This window comes from Gossypium hirsutum, chromosome D13, assembly GCF_007990345.1.
Source record: "Gossypium hirsutum isolate 1008001.06 chromosome D13, Gossypium_hirsutum_v2.1, whole genome shotgun sequence".
Classification (NCBI taxonomy): Eukaryota; Viridiplantae; Streptophyta; class Magnoliopsida; order Malvales; family Malvaceae; genus Gossypium; species Gossypium hirsutum.
The window spans coordinates 13,254,247-13,275,670 of record NC_053449.1 but is presented as its reverse complement, the minus strand read 5'-3'; the positions used below and the strand labels follow the sequence as shown (position 1 = coordinate 13,275,670).

Genomic DNA, 21,424 nt, shown 5'->3' with positions numbered 1-21,424 from the left:
GTCCCAAAACCACTGCTCCAATATTACTAAAAACGAGTTGTTACAAGTTATTAATCCATTTTCTTCAAGTTTTATGCTTCTCTCGAAGTCCTACAATAATATTTAGGTTACTTAACATATATCTATGCCAGGTTAACATCAAGATCACCTTCTTAGGTTTCGTTTATAAGGACTATTCATGCAGCAATTATCTCTCGATATCGTAAGCTAATATTGCAAGCTATGGAATACGTGTTACAATGTTTGCGAGCTGTAAATAAAGGGCTGCAATGTGTGCGAGCTGTAAACAGACGGCTACGAGCTGGTGAAGTGCAAATAGGAGAGTTTTGAACTATGCATGTGAGTTGTATTCTACTGCGAACAATGCATGCGAGTGGTGAAGTGCGAGCTCAATGCGTGCGACCTGTGACACTTTTGAGCTCCATGTAAGTGAGTTGTGATAGATGCGAGTTGTTGTAGGGACTGGTGAACTATGAATGGACCTACGAGTAGGCAAAATGCAAGAAATCTCCATAATAGACAAAATGTAAGATGTCTTCATAGGTGCCAAGATGCAGTTTTAGCACTAGTGGGTGCTGACTCTATTATCCCTTTGCTTCCTTTCTTAGTTTCCCAATAGTACATCCTAGCCTTTTGGTTAGTGAGCACACTTTCAAGGAAATCTTTCACATTTTAGCATAGAAGTTAATGAAAACCCCTCAGTCAAACAAAAATATTTATTTAATAAATACCTAACAAGAATATAACCAAAATACTACTAAAATGTTATCAACCGCTCTAAACTCGAATGAATTGTAAGCTTAAAAGTACTGAATATAACTCAATATTCTAGAGTTATCATCTAACCATGAAAATTTTACTTGATCAATATATGCATAACTACTCATTTTTAGCATCAAGTATCCATATGACATTGAAAAGAGCCAAATCAACAATACACTAAACATATGTTTTAAACATGATCATCATTTTTACCCATTTTACAGGTCATTTAGCAACCTAACCATTCAAACCATCATACTTCCTATCTTTATCATTCCAAAACCTATCAATTAATACCATTATGCATACAAGAACCACAAAAGATAAAAACATGCATAATTTGATCACATGTTAAACCTATTACACAAATCCTACCATCATCACATTCTAACAAAGACATTAACTCCAAAATTCACCATTTGCACAACTACAGTTCTTATGTACATGCCACAAAGTCTAAACTCAAAACGAATGTATATCTATCATCTTATGATAGTGTGAACTCCTACTCTGATTCGGCTCGGCACGTTCCGCAAGGTGAAAATCTACAGGGAAAGAAAAAACTAGAGAATGCATTAAGAATGGTTAGAAAGTTCAAATGAAATCACTAAACATACCTTGATAATTTAAGGCATAATTAAACTAATCAATTTGGCATATAACATAGTGACCCTTTGGCACTTGGTGATATGACTAAACATATAACAACATTTTTATTTAAATGTGTTAGTCACATTCCCAAATCATAAGTAAAATCAAGATTTTAAAGGAATCACATAGCTATTCACATATCAAGCATCAACAATTACCATTTCATTTACAATTCACAATTAAGTTTCCATTTCCAATCAATTGAATATCACCTGATGGAACTATAGTAAAACGAACTTGAGTACTCGCACAAGCTGACAATATATTAGGGTTGCTCACACAATTTGACATTATATCAAGGTTACCTGTCTAGGCTGAACCTAAAATACATATAAACCAAGAATATGCGACAAATCCTAGACCTCGTAACATCATGTATTATCCCTGATCAAACATATGTATAATCCTAATGGCAGGCCATACATTTCCTAACTTTTTACTAAGTTTACACGGGCATCATTTTCGTATACATGTCATTATCAATCCTTGTACATGATTACATATTTTATTTATGATTCTCGTAATCATTCAACATTGATATTTGTATCCTATACAATTTCAAATTAACCAATATTCTCATGACTTTTCAATTAAGTCTATTTTAAGCCATATGTCAAAAATCACTAAATTCTACTCAATTCTAACATATATATAAATTCAAACATAACTCATGCATAAAATAAAATAGGGTGGTAAGTTCCATATGAAACTACTTGCTCAAAATATGTAAAATGGTTACTTCAGGGTCTAATCCGTAATTTTAGCTTTTCCTCCATCAACTCCACTTCGATCCAATTCTTTATCTAAACAATTATTTTATATCATCAATCAATACCAAATGTATCCATAATACTCTATGATATGCATGAATCTATATAAATTTGATTTTTCGATATCCTTAAAATTTTACATTTTATTCAATTTAGTCCCTAAACTCGGAATACCCATAACTTTAAATTCCTAGCTTCGTATAAAAAATTGATTTCATATATTCTCATTAGGGACCCTATACTTTCTATTTCTAACACAATATTATTGTATAATATTTACGAACTTGTATTTTTTAGTACAACTGAAAATCAACCGCTATACGACTATTCTTTTTCTTTGCTCTTAAAATAAGGTATTTATATCCTCCCCAAAAAGATGGTGGGAGGCTATGTCAAGTCCCCTTTCTATTCTATTTTTGTCCCCATGAGAGTGTTTGGACCTTTCAATTTTTGCAGAGCCCTATTCTTTCTAATTATTAGTCATCATCGACAATTGGCTAAGAGATGGGTTAAGCCCAAAAGCTTATGCAGTGTTCTTTAAATGTAGGGATATCCGATCTGTTGCCATCAAGCTTGATGCTACGTTTTTGTTGTAGCATTGGAGCTTCATATGTTCAAATTTAGCATCTTCTTTTCTCTACATTTCCAATGTTCTACTAGCCACCCTTAAGGATAAAAATTCACATTTCTAGTATCTCATTTCTCAAAAATACATTATTAAAATAAAAGCTTCAAAAATTAACTACTTAACATAAACATAATTAAATTAATTACAAAAACACAATATACCACTTTTATCTTAATTGAAATATAAGCTTAAAAGTAATAAAATAACTATATATATATCCTAAAGTAATAAAAATAGGCCATTAAGCTCAAATTTGGTATTCTAGGGATAATAATAAAAAAGGTAGGCTTGAAAAGGGTCAAGTAGTCCAAAAAAAAACCTAAATCCTCTCTAAACGGTCCAACAAATTTGGTCCCTTAATTTTTTTATTTAGATAGTTAATTAAAGTATAAGGAATAACTTGTAAAAATGGTAAAATTTAATCACTATGGATTTTTATTTACTTGGAGGACCAATTAAGCAATTGGTCCATTGTTAAATAGATGTTTGATGGTGGATATTGTTTAGAATCCACAAATTGTGTTAAATTATGCTTATGGTTAACTAATTAGGATTAATTAGTTAATTATATTTAACTATAAACTAAACATGGTATAAAAGTAAAAAATTAAAGAAAAATAAGCCATTCTTCATGCTCATCTTCTTCATACTGTTTCTAAGAAGAAGAAAATAGGGTTGGAACAATCACGCTTTAGTCCCTTGATTGGTAAGCAATTTCAAGTCTATTTCTTGTAATTTTCATATTTTTTAGGCCCCAAGAGCTTGATTTAGCTAATCGGTGTACCAATTTGTGAAATTGTTAAACTTTTCAAAACTTTTCATTGTTGATTTATTTAAGCTTTTGGTACTAAATTTCTAGATTTAAGCTTAGTAAGGAAAAATGATTAGTTTGGAAAGTTTAATTGTTACTTTTTGAACTTAGGGACTAATGTGTGTAAATTTCAAAATTGATGTTAAATTTCTATTATTATAGATAATAGGGGTTATAAAAAGACGTAATGGAGATCAGTTTCAAAACTAAAGCTCAAATTTTTAAAGTTATGGTAATTTTAGTTTTAGAGGCTAAATTGAATAAAATGTAAAACTTTAGGGAGCATTCAAAAAGTGAAATTGAATTGTCATATGCATGTAATAGGATGTTATAAGGTATTTGGAATTGATAAACTGAAATGAATTATGGTATAGACTGGGATTTGAATTAAATGGAGGATAATCGAGGAAAAAGCAAAATTACAGATTTATCCTTGATGTTTTGTTTGTTGCTATTTTTTCTAAGTAAGTTCACATGATATGGTTATATGTAATTGAAATCTATAGTTGAAGTAATAATTTGTGTTGTGTGAATGTAATTTGAATTATTTATGGTTTGGTACAAAAAGGTGAGATATGGACTAAATTGTAAAAAATGGTTATACATGCTAAATGTGCCCGAAAGAATGTAATAAAGGATAGGATACTATTGGCAAGTCAATAGGGTTAATTGCACACTGGAACGAGTTATATGTGATGGAACAAAGTATGTCATTGTACGAAGTTTATTACAGATCATATCAAGATCCAACATTTGTTACGGATCATCGAATATTGAATGTCTCTACAAAGACTTTGGTGTGGTGGAGGGACTTATTATTATATGATTATATGTGCTTGCCTATGGGATTTGTACTTTGGTGCCTTGGTGTTGTTTAGTTACTGCTCTAACGGGCAACCTGGTGTGGTATAGTTACTTGTGTATCCGAATCTGTTCATTAGAGTTCATCGGGCTATATGGTTTAAGGAAAGTGAAATGGTATACGTTGATATACAAAAGATTATATGTTGATTGAATTATTCAAATGGTATTAAATTATTGATTCTATATTAATGACATTGTGTTGAATGTTAATTATTTGAATTGTTAATAATATGGTTATATAAAGAACTCACCTTGTTGATATGTGGTTGTCATGTCTAGGCAACTTGCCAAGTTAAATTGCTTATTGTATTAAAATTCGTTTTCCCTTGTAGTTGTCAGTTTGTAAAACACATCGATCGGATCGTATCGAAGCTCACATTATCTCGCTATCAACTTGGTAGAATTTTGATTGTTTTAAAGTTTGGTTATGTGGCATGTACATAAGTGTTAATAGATGTGTTTACTTTGGGTAAGTAGTTTGGTTTGAATTTGACTAATGCTTGAATTAGAGAATGTTATTATCCATATATGAATATGTGTATATTGGTAACTTAATAGGCTATGAATGTGGCACTTGAATGCCAAATTGATTAATGAATTGATATGGTAAGTAATGGTATTGAATGGTTTAAAACTATGAAAGAATAGGTTGATTTACTATGTATTGTGCCAAATGATGGCATATTAGTTTGAATGATTTGAATTGGTTAAAATGAAATGTTTAGATATGGTTTTGGTTTGGTTTTATGCAGGTGTAAATGTGAATTTAAGCACCATTTGGGTAAGTTGATAAGTTAGAACGAAATAGGTACCAAAATGTAGAATTTTCGCATTTTTGCTCTGAGGTATTGATACCTTAAAAAAGGGTATCAATACTTTAGCAATTTTTCTTAATTTTTAAAACATCAAACATTAAAATGGTATCGATACAAAGGTAAAGTATCGATACCATGAAGGAGCTATTGATACTTAATGACTGATATCGATACATTATTTTTAATTTTTTTTCTACACATTGAAGCTCAAAATAGTACTGGTACCTGGAAGGGGTATCGATACCTAAACTAAAATTTTGAAAACTTTGCAATTTGGACATATTTCACGCTCAAGTCAAGAAAAAAGCCTTCATAAGCTCAATTGAGTCTCAAAAAAGTTTATATAGCATGTGATAATTGTGATTATGGAATGTTTAAATGATTTATTTATATTTCTTGTATAGTAGTTGCTCCGCTAACAGATATGGCATCCTATAGCTCGAACTCGACGATCGGGTTGGGCGAGGGGTGTTACATTCCATTAAAACTTAGATTCCATGTAAGCATCAAAATATTAAAGAAACTTTTTGAAACATAAGAAATAAGGAAATTAATAAATTAAACACCAACTTAAACATACTCTCCCTTCCCAAACTTAAAAGAAAGCAATGCCTCCATTGCTAACTAAAAATTAAGCAAAAACATCTAACAAATACTAACTAAAAATTTAAAAAAAAAAAAGAGAAAGAAAACTCCCTCCAATTTTACTAATGATTGTCACTATCAGTTTTGGTGTGATCTTCTTGCTCTTCACTAGCAATAGGGTTCCTAACCACTCGCATGCGTGTGCGTTAAAAGTAATGATTTTGGAAAGACTATTTTGAAAAGTGGTTTTAATTGCAAGCGTAAAATGTCAGTTGTAATGTTTATAGTGTTACAAACGAACACTAGAGTATTCCAAGGATCGAACCCAAGAGAGTTAGCGATTTATTGATTTCTATTCAGAAGTGCATGCAAGAAAGAAGTCTAGCTAGCTACTCACTAATTGCAATAGTACAACAAACCATTAATTTGAGACAAATTAAACTAATTAATAACCTAAAACAGAAAAAGACCAAATTGTAAATAATGCAAAATATAAAACTACCAAATACGATAACATGCAACGGTTGGTTGATTTCCATGTTGTTAATTAACCTTTGAATTAGGGATCTATTCGTTAACACTCCTAAATTAGTTCCATTTTACCTTTCGGTCTCAACTTTACCAACTTAGAAAATTAGTTCGGTTTATCTTTTGACTTTGCTAGCTAACCCGGGACTAAGGAATGGGTGCCCAATAAGATTACCTCTCGGTCTCACTTATCTTGATTTTCCCTTAAAGGCGTCAATCCTAAGTTTCGAAGTGTATTCAATTTAGTCTAAATTTTAAGATTTAGTCCCTAAAACCTAAAACCAACTACCCAAAATTTCCATCAACCAACCACCTAGGGTTTAGCTACCCATTATCATATTAAAACTAACAAAAATGTAAGAAACAATCTTGGAATCCAAAAACATAAACTTGAAAAAAAATATGAAAGCTTTGGTTTTTAACTTAATAAACTTAAATGAAAAACAACTAACACAAAGAAAAAGAAATAAGAATAATAAAGATGAGATCTTTAATAGATAATAAGAAAGAAAACTAAAATAACATTAACCTAAAGATGAAAGTGTCATTACAAGAAAAGTAAAAGTCCTAAACATGAAATTAAACCCTAGCTACAGTGATAACTAAATTAACTAACTACCATTAATACTAAGAGAAAAAAAGAAAATGTGCAGAAAAAGTAAACCCTAAACTACCGAGAAGAAAACTACTATACTCCTAAGCTAAAAGATAAAAGAAAACCTAAACTAAAAAAAAGTTAACCCTAAAACTATAGCCTCTCTTTCTTCAGCCAAAATTTGGCTATTTAAAGTTGATTACAACCCAAGTTTCAGTGAACAAAACCTTCAATTCCAATTTGGGTGGCTCTTCAACTGATGTTTTTCGTGCCCTAAAATTTTTGGATGAAAGCTCTAATGAATCAAATCTAGCCCTTGTTCCAAATCCTTACGAATTAGCTTTCAACCAAGCTAGTTACTCATCTTCATCATTTTCATGTGGAGAATCAAATAACAAGAGATGTTCCAAAGGATCATCAAGAGAATTATGTTCCATCTCAGTAGAAAATAAAGAATCCACTATTGAAACAATAGAGCATTCTTCAAGCTCATTTTGAAAATGCATAGCCTTGAAGACATTAAAAGTTACCATATCATCGTGGATCTTCATGGTGAGTTCACCCTTTTGCACATCAATCAAGGTTCTACAGGTTGTGAGGAATGACCTTCCCAAAAAAATAGACACCTCTCTCTCTACCTCCTAATCTAACACAATAAAATCAACGATAAATATGAACTTATCAACTCATACCAACACATCTTCAATCTTCCCATGAAGATGTGTAAGAGACATGTCTGTCAACTGAAGAGTAACTATAGTAGGTTTGACCTCACCAATCCTTAATTGCTTGAAAACAAAAATTAGCATCAAGTTTATACCAGCACCCAAATCACGGAAGGCCATCCCAATCTCCAATATTACATGGAATGGTGAAACTCCCTAGATCTTTGATCTTAGGCAGCAACTTGTTCTGCAAAATGAGCTACACTCTTTAATTAGCGCTACGGTTTCAAATTCCTCAAACTTTCTCTTCTTAGAAATAATATCCTTTATGAATTTCACATAGTTGGGGCATTTTCTTAAGGGCTTCCACAAGTAGAATGTTGATATGCAGATGTCTCAACACATCTAAAAATTTCTTAAATTTAGCATCTTGCTTTGACGTTTGAAACTATTGAGGAAATGGTGGCTGCTGAATTTTCAATTTGTCAAGATGGCTTTACTACGACAATATTGTAGCATTCCGAGTAGGTGCAAATTTCAATATATTAGGATTTCCAACATTCTTTTGAATTTTCTCACTATTTTGGATTGTAGAGGGCTCACACTTAACTCTAGAATTTTTTATCTCCAATGTCTTTCCATTTCTCAAAGTTGTGGCTTTGCAATGTTCCTTACTAACATTTCTTGGATTTTCTGTATCACTTGGTAAAACACCTTGGGATCTATTTTTAAGCTTATTAACTAGCTACCCAACTTGATTTTCTAAATTTCTCAATGCCGTTGGTTCGGTTTGGATAAGTGCATCATTCTTTGCCATGTATGCCTTCAATAAATTTTCAAGAGTATTAGAATACTCGACTTCTTAAGGTCTTTAAACTTGTTGAGAATACCCCGATGGATAATTTGGTCAATAAGACATAGATGAGTTGCTAAGACCATCCCTTTGATTACTCCATGAGAAATTTTGATGATGCTTCCATGAAGAATTGTAGGATTTCAATTGTGGCCCATTCCTATTGTAATTTCCTATGTAATAAATTAATGTTGGATTCAATGTACAATTATCGAAAACATGGCCATCACCAAAATACACATAGGAAACATTCTCGAATTGATCCAGAGGCTACCCTATCGAGTTACCATTTGATAAATTCATGTTCATGTTCTTAAGCATAGTTGATATTAAGGATACTTGGGATGCCAAAGATATAAAAGCGTTGACTTCATGAATTCTAGCCACACTTCTCATTGTAGGTGCTCTAGTAGTTGGACACTGATAATTGTTGTTGAAGATCCTTTTAAGAATTTCATATTCTTATTTGTAGGACTTAGAAAGAAGAGCTTTATTTTCTAAAGCATCAACCACCATTATAGTATGAGCATTTAGACCATTACAGAAAGTCTCCATTTGAATGCAACAAGGAATCACACGGTGGGGACACTTTCGTAATAACTCCTTAAACTGCTCTCATGCCTCATATAAATACTCTTCATCAAGTTGCTAAAATAAAGTGATTTCATTGAGGAGCTTGGCATTCAGAGAGGGATTAAAGTACTTCATCAAGAAATGTTCAGCCAACTCTTTCCATGTAGTCACTAAATCTAGAGGTAAGGAGCTCAATCATGCTTGTGCTCTATCTCTTAAAGAGTATGGAAACAATTTTAGTCTCAAGGCATCCTCTGTAACTTCAACCAATTTAAAAGAGTCACTCACTTCCATGAATAGGTGAAGATGAATGTGCGGATCTTCAATAGGCATCCCACTAAACTGAGCCATATATTACAACATTTGGAACATGATTGGCTTTAGTTCAAATTGTCAAGTAACTACCTCTGAATGTACTAATGATTAGAGTGTAAATCCTACAACCAAATATAATCGTTAGGTGGTTTCTACAAGTATATGGGTTAGGTTGTAATATATATTAATACAACAAAGTATTGGAGTACTCCGAGGATCGTACCCAAAGGAGGAAAAAATAAATTAATTCTAACTTCTACGTTAACATATCTAACTAATGATTTAATTAAAATATATTACAGTAATCCTAAGATGATGGAAAATCATATTTTATAAAAATAATTAAAATGCATAAAAATAAAGACGGGTGTAACAACTCATTCTTCAGTGGTGTCGAAAATAGTGGTTTCGGGACCACCAAATCCGACGAGTAAGTTTGTAAATATTTTTAATATTATTATTTAATATTTATGAGTCAAATGTGCTTTTAAAAATATTTTTGATTTGATAATTTATGTTATAAAAGCGATTTATTAACTTCAAGTGGTAAGACCTTAAAGTCAAGTAGTTTTAGAAAATGAGGTATCAGGACCTCGTTTCTATAAACTGAGCCGTAAATATTTTTATTAATATTTATGGAGTTTCATTAAGGTGGTATTAAAGTTTTGTTAAAAAATTTTAACGTTTCGATACTTAATTAATTAGAAAAAGACTAAATCGTAAAAGATGCAAAATTTAACGTGTATAGCATTATTTGTATCTAATTGATATAAAAGCATGAAATTAGGGTGTAAAGTAGTAATTCAACCAACTTAGAGGATAGTGGATGAGCATGGCTTGGAATTTGATGAAATTTGGTTGAGTTTTTAAGGGTGAAATGGTAATTAGTCAACTAAATTAAATTAAATCAAATCAAAATGCTTTATCATCTTTTACAATGTTTCTCCACCAAATTTTAATGGAGGGAGAAGCCTTTTTTGAGATGAATCTTTCAGCCATGGTGAAATTTCATGCATGGTATGTGATTTTTGCCCCGTTTTAAATAATTATTATGTTTTTGATATCGTTGCAACTAGGTCCAGGTAGCTTGTACTTTTGATTTTGAAACTGTTAAAGATATTGAATGTTTCCATTGATGAATCTATGTGATTTTAGATATTACATGATCAATTTGAAATGTTGGTTGATATTTGAAAGTATTCTGTTAAGTAATTTTGATGAATTTTCTTATTAGGGACTAAATTGTTGAAATAATTAAAATACAAAGATTTGTGGTGAATTTATTAAAAACTTGGGCATTTTTGTGTGCCACGAATATTCAACTGATGTGAATTGGCATTAAAAATGGTTAATTTGCATGTTTTAGGCTCAGTGACTAAATTGCATAAAATACATTGTTTTACTATCTAAATTAATTAACTGAATAAAATTATTAATTTAGATCAAGATCAAGTGGAAAGTCGAGGAGAATTGAAAATTACCAAAATGCCCTTGAACCTTGTCATTTCTGCAATTTAGCTAGGTAAGTTCGTACGTTAAATAGAGTTTTAAATTTTTGTTTTAAATGCTATCATGTTATATTATCATATCATATCTCGACGAAAAAATCCAATGAAGTATCGACGCCCATCGATTAAAGAAAAGGGATGGTGACGACCATCGAATATGAAAAGGGATGGTGACGACCATCGAATATGAAAAGGGATGGTGATGACCATCGAATATAAAAAGGGATGGTGACAACCATCGAATATGAAAAGGGATGGTAACAACCATTGAAAATAAAAAGGGATGGATTCGACCATCGAATATGAAAAGGGATGGTTTCGACCATCGATTAAAGAAAAGGGATGGTTTCAACCATCGTTTAGCACGCTTAGTGATGGAAGTAATCACTTCCTTGGGCACATTACAACAATTTCCAATATGTCAACATTTGCATGAAGAAATATCAAGACATCAAAGCTTCAAAAATAAAACATCTTCCTATTCTCCTCCATCTTCTAATATTCAAATATTTTTATTTAAACAATTATTACAGAAGTTATTTATAGAATTTGATACTCTTTCTATGCTTTGTTCAATACTTAGTGGACTACTTTCATCAGTGTAAAACACAGATAGTCATTGAATTCATTGTATCCTCGAGGTTCATTTATCAGTATTTATTTGGCCAAAATAAAAGCTAGACCAAAAATAACATTAAAGAAACTGGCATCATTATACACCTTAAAGTGTTCATTAAATTCTCATAAGTTTATTTTATCTCCAGTAACAACATACTTACCTTTAAGGAAAAGGGTGAAATTACATATATGCAAACTCAAAATAATTGCAATCCTCTAACATTTGGAAGCATAGTATATTTCAAAAACGAATTAGTTAATCTTAGGAGCTATCTTTAGGTCAAAGAATTTGGCAACAACATGGAAAGATTTCTTCTTAAATAATCAAGAAAAAAACAAAGGCACACTCTCATTGAAATTCCTTTACCAGTAAGGGTAGATCAGAATTAGGTATCTCATTTGTGATTATTAGATATAGAAGTATAATGCCCCTATAACACCCAATACACGACCAGGTCAGTGCTACGGGATGCCACATTTGTTGCCAGAGCAATTATGATCAAATACAATTTAATTTAACTATGAATACATGCTAATAATTATATTACTAATTTAAAATATATTATACAATCATTTCTAGGTCTTATACGAGCTTACGAAAGCTCTTGAGTTTACTCATGGTCAAATAGGGACCAAATTTTAAAAATTTTAAATTATCAGGTTAACATCACGACTTCAAGGGTTCCTCGTCGTGGCCCAGCTCACTAACTTGATCTCATCGTGACGTTAAGGTCCTGATATCATGACGTGACTGTTTATTTCCAAAAGGCCCAAATGGTACAATTTTTATAACAACTGTACAAACAATTCATACTTCAGATGAAGCATTTCAACAAGATACATGTTTCCAATTAGCTAAAATATGACTATTTCATCATCATTTTCATTAAAAAAACACCTAACTAACCAATTCAACTTAAAATCGAGTCATACTATACTCTATTGCAACATTTCAACCATTTAACCCTTTCCAAATACTTAAGCTAAAATTTTATAAGAATTTAGAAATTTATAACATTAAAATCATATGGCGTTACCAATTTGGGACACAAAATGACCATTTGATACAAAACTAACTCAAAACCTAGGTATATGCCTTATATCAAAACATAAAGGAACTACACAAACTTTGCTGAGTCGATAACTACGGTTTGGATGCTGAATCAATTCTCAATACTTTGAGATTCCCTAATACCTGCACACATAATAACAAACCATACGCTGAGCAATAAAGCTCAGTGGTACTTTCATGATTCAAGTCATATAAATAACACGGTAACAAGGTAAATATACCATTGCAAAATCACATTTCAACTATATAATATCAAGTGTTTCAATTTCATACAATGCCAACAATTACAATCTAATTTATGCATATCATGTTATTAATCTATTACCAATCATGCATATATTTGCATCTCAATTGTTGCCAATTAATTATATAAATATAACATATCAAACTTTACTTTATATTAGCATTAATGTATTTAATTCCATTTCAATTCAAGTCATTGAACGTATCATTATCTTGTTTTCATATTGAATCTATTGATTCACTATATTTTTGTATCAACCCTCTGGGCTCATATAAACTGGTTTGCATGGAATTTCACATGCTATCATGAAACACATTTCACATATATGTACCTCTAATACCATTCTATATTATCAAATCATTGCAAACACCATTTAACCAATAAACATTTTATATTCTAATTTCAAAATTCATTTTAATGTTTTTCCTAATGCAATCTTAGTAAAAATAGACTCGGACACGTAGGTGAACTACACTATACAAAGGCACTGAAGTGAAAATCCCATAAGCATCAAATGTATATATGATCTGTTGTGATTTGATGTAGTAGAATAAACTAATTATCGCACATTAGAACCTTCAAAATAAGCATTTTCAGTAAGTTTCAAATATGCTTTCTTAAGTTTTTAATAAGTTAATAAAATGTGCAAATTCAGTCTTTGGTTGACCTTAGGGGTCGAATAAGGCCTAAGGGTGAGCAAATGCACTTTGTGAGTGTACAAGAGACCTTTAGAAGGCATATTAAACTAGTACTAGTTGCTACATCACAACACGGGATGGCCGATGTCACAACAGAGGAAGCAGAATGGAGAAACCTTAAGACTGCCTTCGATGTCGCGACACAGCATGAGGGTGTCGCTACATACCACTAAAGATATCCAAAAAGGAATATATTGTCTGCTATGTCGCTACACAGGTCCTAGTGTGTCACGACATCGAATCTGGGAAAGAAATCAAATACAAAATAGGGGCATTTTTGTCTACGCAATTAAAGTTAAAGCTCGGGAACGTCAGCTAACCTAAGGTTGAGGATGACAACCACTTGAACACGATAAATAGGCTTCTTTAGCACATGTTATAGACATCATTCACTTAGCCTAGATTTCCTTAAGAAAATTTAGTTTTGTTTTTCTTTTGTTTTTCGGTTTTAAAATTTAATTCAATTGTTCTTCGTTGTTCTCAAGAGATCTGCATTGTGGAAAGCATTCAAACCTTGTGGATTCATGACTAATGTCAATACAATTAGGCTCTTTCATATACTCTATACTATCAATTTAATTAGCATGCTTTCTCTTTATATTGATTCTATACTGTCTATGAAAACCATAAGGAACTAATCCCTCTATGAGGGATTACCGAGTGGAGGTATGATTTATTGACTATTTTTTGGGGTTACTTAACGATCAACTATTTGGGAAAGGGAGAACATGGAACAAACCCTAGGCTTGACAACCCTAGGAAGTCATCAAGGTTGTAATTAACCCAAAATTGGTATGACCCATCTGTAAACACCTTTACCCCAAGCCAGTCTGGACTGTGAGGTCGATAGATAAGTAGTCTTTGTTAACTCATTATGTTAGTGAAAGATCGGAAGATCCTGCTGGGGTAGTGACTAGTTGATTGATGAGTAACCCATAACCACAGTTGATAGGGATTACCGAAGTGAGGTAATCACCCATAATCAAGATTTGATTCATTCTCCTCTACTATCTCTTGAAGTTTACTTCTTTTATAATATTTTGTTTTATTGTTATCAAAACCCTAAAAATCCTTTATTTTTTTACTATAACTAATTTAAAGTACTAATTAGATCTTTTAGTGTTTAAGTTAGAATTGATCTAGCACTCACCTCCCTTGGTACGATCCTTGGAGTACTCACCTACTCCGTTGTAAAACTATATTACAACTCGACCCGTATACTTACGGATATAGCCTTGTACTTCTATATTTTATTGCAGTATTCACACTCTAGACATTAGTACATCCCGAGATAGTCAAGTTGTTGGCGCTATTGCCAGGGAGGCAACGTCACTAGTTTGATTTTAATTTTTGCATTTAAACATAATGATTAGGAAATTTTTAGGTAATAGATATGATTTTATTTTATTTTATTTTATTTACTAATCCTTTCTTTCTAGGTTTAGTGTATGATTCGCAGTAGGGGCATGCCTATTGTAGCAGCCATAGATCCATTCAGAATAGTTCGAAGAAAAATCTGACATCAACAATAACAGCAACAGCAGATGCAAGATCCACCACCAACTGCTGCAGGTAATGTACCACGTGAAAATCCACTATTTGGTGACGCTGACAATAATGTTTTAGGAAACCCACCAGCACCATAGTTGCCCGTAAACGTGCAGATGGGTAACCTTAAGAGACTATGCACTACCAAGTTTAGATATGGTTTAGGAAAGCATAACAAGGCCAATTATTATAGCAAATAATTTCGAGATCAAGCCAGCAATGATTTAGATGAACCAAAATAATTTGCAATGACAGAGGATTCAAATCAACATTTAAAATGATTTCTCAAACTTTGTAATACTTTTAAGTATAATGGGGTCACTAATGATGCTATTCGTCTTTGGTTATTCTCTTTTTCTTTGATTGACAATTCATTTTCTTGGTTAGATTCGCAGGCACCAGGGTCTACCACGACATGGTATAAACTTGTTGGAAAATTCTTACAGAAGTTTTTCCTTACCAACAAAGCGGTTCAAATTAGAAGAGAGATTCTTGTCTTTAGACAGATGGATGGAGAAATTTTCTATGAGGCTTGGAAACATTTTAAAACATTGGTTTAGAAATGTTCGCATCACGAATTCCCTAAGTGGATGCGATTGCAGGTTTTTTACAATGGGTTGAATGCGAATGTACGATCTAGATTAAATACAATAGCAGCAGGAGCCCTTATGAACAGAATGTACAAGGATGCATACAGAATTATTGAGAACATGTAATTAAACTCCTGTCAGTGGCAAATTGAAGGATTCACAAACGGCCTGAAACCTGCCACGATAAAAGCTATCCAAGAGGATGAGAAGTATTAACAATTAGTGGATCTACTTCTTCACTGTTTATGCAATGGGGAGACAAACCGCTCTTACACTATATCAACAATCCTACCGAAGATATAAATTACATCTGGAATAGGGGTGGAGATCCTTATTTGAATACATATAATCTCGATTGGATATATCACCCTAATTTGATATGGGCAGGGAACCAAGGAGTAGGTAATAATTCAAATCAAACTAAAAGCAATAATTACCAACCTCCTTATTTGAAGAAACCCCAGGATAGGGCCAAACTAAGTGACCATACTGAATGTGATCAACATCTGGATAAAATTGAGAGAGATATAGTGAATGAGAACAGATGTCAAGCAGGTGAAGTCTAAGTGCACCAATTCAACAAGAACATTGACTAAACTCGAGGATCAAATGAGCCATTTGATGAGCATGATGGGTGACATCAAAAGAAAAATTGGCACAGGTATTCCCAACAACACGGAAGATAATCCACGGAGAGAAGGTAAAAAGCACGTGAAATCGATTGCCCTTTAATCGGGCAAAGTACTGAGTAGCCAAAAAACCACTACTTCGAAGACAATTGTGGAAAATAATGACGATCCTCAAGTGGAATCCTGAGAGGCTAAAAATGAGCCAGAGCCAGAGGAGGTAACCACACCGGCAGCGGAGACAGAGAATGAAATAACTAAAAATTTTGTCGGTGCAAAAATCTCATTCCCCCAAGACTAGAGGAAAAAAAAGAAGGATGATGATGAATTCGTAAGTTTCTTGAACTTGTTCAAAACATTAAATGTTAACCTGCACTTAATCAAGTTAATAGAGAAAGTTCCTAAGTACACCAGGTTTTTAAAGGAAATTATGTCTAGGAGTAGGAAAATTAAGGTAGGTGAACAAGTTAGTATAAAAACTTCCTGTAGCGTTATTATCTCAAGACGGGTACCCCAAAAATTAAAAGACCCGAGAAGTTTTAGTATTCCCATAGATATAGGGAGCATTTATTTTAATAAAGCTCTATGTGATTTAGGAGCTATTATTAATTTGATGCATTTATCTGTCTTTGAAAAACTCGGGTTAGGGATCTTAAAAATACACATATAACACTACAGTGGGCTGACAAATCTTCAGTTCATCCAAAAGGTGTACTAGAGGATGTGTTAGTCAAAGTGCGCAGTTTTATTATTCCGATAGATTTTGTAGTTCTTGATTTTAAGGAAGATCAAGAGATTGCGATCTTCTTAGGTAGACCATTCCTAGCCACTTCTAGATCCACGATTGATTTTGAGAAAAATGAACTGACTATGAAAATCAATGGTCAGAGTGGAATATTTAAATGTGGCCATCAACAAAGCGAGGAAGACAAGAGGAAGTTAGGGGAGCAATGCAAAAAATTGGTTATCTCTAACATTCCTGAGTGAAGGGATACACTTCCTTTTATGCATGTAGAAACAATAAACAGGTTTAAGAAAAGGTACAAGCAAGCATGAGTGGAATGGTACGATGGACGAAAGACTAATATTGACAGAACAGAAGAATCATCCATCGGCGAATTGATGATACTGTCGGATGAATCCGATAGTAAAACTTAAAAAATATTGTAATTACCTTACTATTCTAAATTATTGTATATTTAACTAACCGTAGAGTTTAGATGTTAACTTTTATTTGATAGATGTTCATTCAAGATCGAGACATCCTCAAAGATGGAAATTTGGACTGACATAGAGTCAGTGTCGCAACATGGCAACCTCGAGCCACGACACTTTGGGTAGAATGCAAGAATTAAAGACACCAACTCGACGTCGCAACACCACACTCCTATGTTGCAACATGGATGACAGTCTCCCCAAATTTCCAAACTGAAAAATGTGTCGCGTCACGAAGCCCTTGTGTCGCTACATCGTTGTAATTTTCTATAGGGTTTACCAGACCCAATTGTGCAATCGAGTGGCTAAACATTTATTTTTACACGATTTGTACCATTAAAAATACCTCTTTTATAACCCTAATACACCTCATAAATATATTTAACACCCCTTTACTCCTTAATCCTCTTAAATCATTAAAAACTTTTAAAACCTAAAATCCCAATTCTCACTCTCTTCTTGGAATTAGTGTGAAATCCCTCATCATTCAAGATATTTTGATGTGGCAAATGAGGGGAGCACTTAAAGGAACAATAAACCAATGTGTACGGCAAGGACTTCAAAGATTTCTTTGAGGTTAAGGGTTCCTAACTCAAACTTGTTATTGTTCTATAAAATATTGCTTGATAAATTAATTTGGTTCTTAGTTTAATCATGCCTTATAGAAAAGTTAGATGAACCAATCAACCTAAACCATTGACGGCTACAAACCCCTATAATTTTGTAAATCGGTGTATTGGAAAATATTTTACTAAAATACAGGGAAAAACCTTTATCCAAGAAATGAGATTTGATCCGTCGATGATTTTGTGTAAAGGCATATGGCCTTTAGTAATAAATCATAGGTGGAAACATTTTTGGACGATCACTAAAGATAATGATGTGGTCTCTGTTGTTCAAGAGTTTTATGCATCCTTAAGGAACCAAGAGTCTAGAAACACTGAAGGCCATATGTGGGATATAGTACCCAAGTGAGGGAAGGAAGTACGAGTAACCCCTCAAATTATTTGTGACTTTTATAATTCTCCATACTATGAAAAAGAATTTATTGATGAAACTAATTTGGAATATTTTCGAGACATAGATATGGATAACATTATAAACCTTTTGACTGAAGGTACCAATGTTCTTGTGTCTTTTCATCAAGCCATTATGTTTTCGGAGGTTAAAATATGGATTCAATCTGTGTGCACACGAATACTACCTGCTTTAAATGTTTCTAACGTTAATACTTTTCGAGCAGTCTTACTATATGCAATCTTGCAGAAAAAGAAGGTGTGCATCGATAAATTGATCTACCAGAACATGAAGACATGCATTAGTTGCCAAAAGGTGGGCGTTTTCTTTCCCCATCTAGTGACGTCCTTATGTAAAAAGGCGGTTGTACCTAGACATCCACTGAGCAACTGCTGAAACAATCTAAAAGTATCATCAAGGACACCTTGTTCCAACAATATACTGAGCAGAGAGTCAAACAAATAAAATATTGGAACAAGCAACAACAAGACGTGATAGCTACACCATTTGCATCCTAGAGGTTAACACAATCTCAACAAGAAGTTGATGAAAGTAGTCATCAAAGGCTAGATTGGATGAGACAGTGGATGAAAGAATCGACGCTGATTTTCCAAGAATTTGCTAGGCAAAACAACATCCCTAATTATACGCCATACATGTATAGGTGGACTTGAAATGGAATTTAGCTGAAAGTTTAGTTGATAAGTTTGGCATATATAAGTTGTTTTGGTTGATGTACTTTTGGTATTTTGTGCCTTGTTGGTATGTGTTAATATGGCTAAGTTTTGATGCATGCTTCAATGGCCACTATAGTATGTGATGGAATAGTTTCAAAATGGTCAAGATAGGTATGTTTTGGAAAGAGGTATTGGACTTGATGTGCATGATTGAAATGTGGTATGTATACATGTTTAGGTAAGATTTGAATGAATGCATTTGAGGTACCTTGTATGGCATATTGGTTGAATGGTAATGGTCTATTGAAGTGGTCATTTCATGCATTTTTTGGTCAGGTTTTGGTGCTTTGAGTTTGAGCACAAACTGCGTTTAGGTACATACTTGTATTGGTGATGGAAATGGTTTAAATTTGGCCAATTTCATGCCCACATGGCCTGAGACACGAGTGTATGAATCAGCCGTGTGTCCTGTGTAGGTTTTAAGGTTTGCAAGTCAGGTTGTTACACGGCTTAGCACACAGCTTGGCACACGGGTGTGTGGCTTAACTGTGTGACCCAACTTCGAAAGTTACACGGGCACGGACACGGGCTGGGACATGGTCGTGTGTCCCTATTTCGATTGTTACACCGCCTGGCCACACGGTCGTATAACCCCTGTAGTTTAATTTTTCCATTTTTTCTTAAATGTTCCAAATGTTTCTAGTTTAGTTCTGAATTATTTCTAAAGTGTTTTTAAGGCCTCGAAGGCTCGGCTAAGGGACTATATGCATGTAAATGAATAGATCATGATATGTTTATATTAATGTTTGGAAATGTATGTTTTATGTTGTGTTTTTACAATAATGCTTCGTAACCCTATTCCGGTGACTGATACGGGTTAGAGGTGTTACATGTAATATAGAAAACTTGTTTATTTTCAATTTGTTCTACATTTTTCTTTGATTCTTTCTTGGCTTTGGTGTGCTTGAGCTTGTAGAAATACAAGTGATTGGTTAGGAGCATGTACATAGGTTGCTTGTGTTTACAAATAAATTTTGCATGATGGTAGGTGATCTTAAAATTTTTATTATTAGACTACTAAGTTCTATATGTTACACTGTAAATAGGTATTAAGCAATCAATTGTATCAAATGATATAGAAAATACAAGGAAACGAGCATGCTAATATGAATGATAAATGGTTGAATTTGAGTTTTTTTGGTTAATTAAATTTGTGCATATTGAGATATTCAGGGATGACCTAAGACATTGTAGAAACACATCCAGAGCCAAAAAGCTTACCTATTTCTATTTCACCCTTAGTACCAATTTTTGAGCTTGTTAACACTTTTTGATTAACCTCATTACAAACATCGAGCCTAAAAACGTTAATTTGTATTTGTTATTTTTCTTTGGTCCTGCATTGCACGACTGTAGACGTCTGGTCATACGTGTTGAGGGTTAAGTAGATACATCACTACGGAGTTTGTAAAAATAGAGTGAAATAGGAAAGATGGTTAAGTAGATACATCACTGCGGAGTTTGTAAAAATAGAGTGAAATAGGAAAGATTTGTGTGATATAGGAACTATAAGTTAGCATAATGTTCCAAACAAAAAGAAAGTTAGTATGAGTAGAAAAAGTCCTAAACCAACGAAAAAACATTCATGACTGAGATGCATTGATAAAGAAAAAAGTCACAAAGTCACAAAAGAAAGAAAAACTTGTTCATTAGCGCACGAAAACTCGTAAGGCTAGCCGTAGTTACTATGCCATGTTATGACTTCCTACATATGAAGAGACAAGGAAGGTGAGAGAAAGAGTAATAAGGCGGTAAGTGGATAAGGGTCACTAAGGGGGGAAGAATAGGGATCAATACGATGTGCCAAACTATTTTCGTGTTTGTAGCCCTCTTGATGCTTACTATCTTTGAATTTCATACCTTTCATAAGCCTCAAAACGTTACAAGCCGAAAATTCCTATGTAACCTAAATATCCTTATACATGAATGGACCTCATACTAAACATACGCATAAATGACTATTTCTATTTTGTTCGGATAATAAAAGTACTTATATGATTTACTGATGGATCCCTACAAGTGAGATCCTTAATGCTTGTATACTTTGTAACATATTGAACTTAGGTGTTTGTGGTTAAAAGTGGTAAATTAATTCTTCATCATGTTAAAATTGCGAGTGAATGTAATTTGCCTAAG

General features: G+C 33.0%; 1 protein-coding gene and 2 non-coding genes across 3 annotated transcripts; 1 reads left to right on the top strand and 2 right to left on the bottom strand.

Moving 5' to 3' along the window:
- Positions 1 to 7,365: 7,365 nt before the first annotated feature.
- LOC107919368 (uncharacterized) lies at positions 7,366 to 7,854 on the bottom strand. The gene is made up of 2 exons (XM_016848841.1): positions 7,702 to 7,854; positions 7,366 to 7,650 (listed from the first exon to the last, which is right to left on the bottom strand). The coding sequence occupies exons 1-2, from the start codon at positions 7,852 to 7,854 to the stop codon at positions 7,366 to 7,368; spliced, it is 438 nt and encodes a 145-aa protein (XP_016704330.1).
- A 1,243-nt stretch (positions 7,855 to 9,097) lies between these two features.
- On the top strand, positions 9,098 to 9,205 carry LOC121225882 (small nucleolar RNA R71). The gene has a single exon (XR_005923785.1). It is a non-coding gene; the product is annotated as a small nucleolar RNA R71 (small nucleolar RNA).
- A 6,372-nt stretch (positions 9,206 to 15,577) lies between these two features.
- LOC121225878 (small nucleolar RNA R71) lies at positions 15,578 to 15,683 on the bottom strand. The gene has a single exon (XR_005923782.1). It is a non-coding gene; the product is annotated as a small nucleolar RNA R71 (small nucleolar RNA).
- Between the last annotated feature and the right edge of the window lie 5,741 nt (positions 15,684 to 21,424).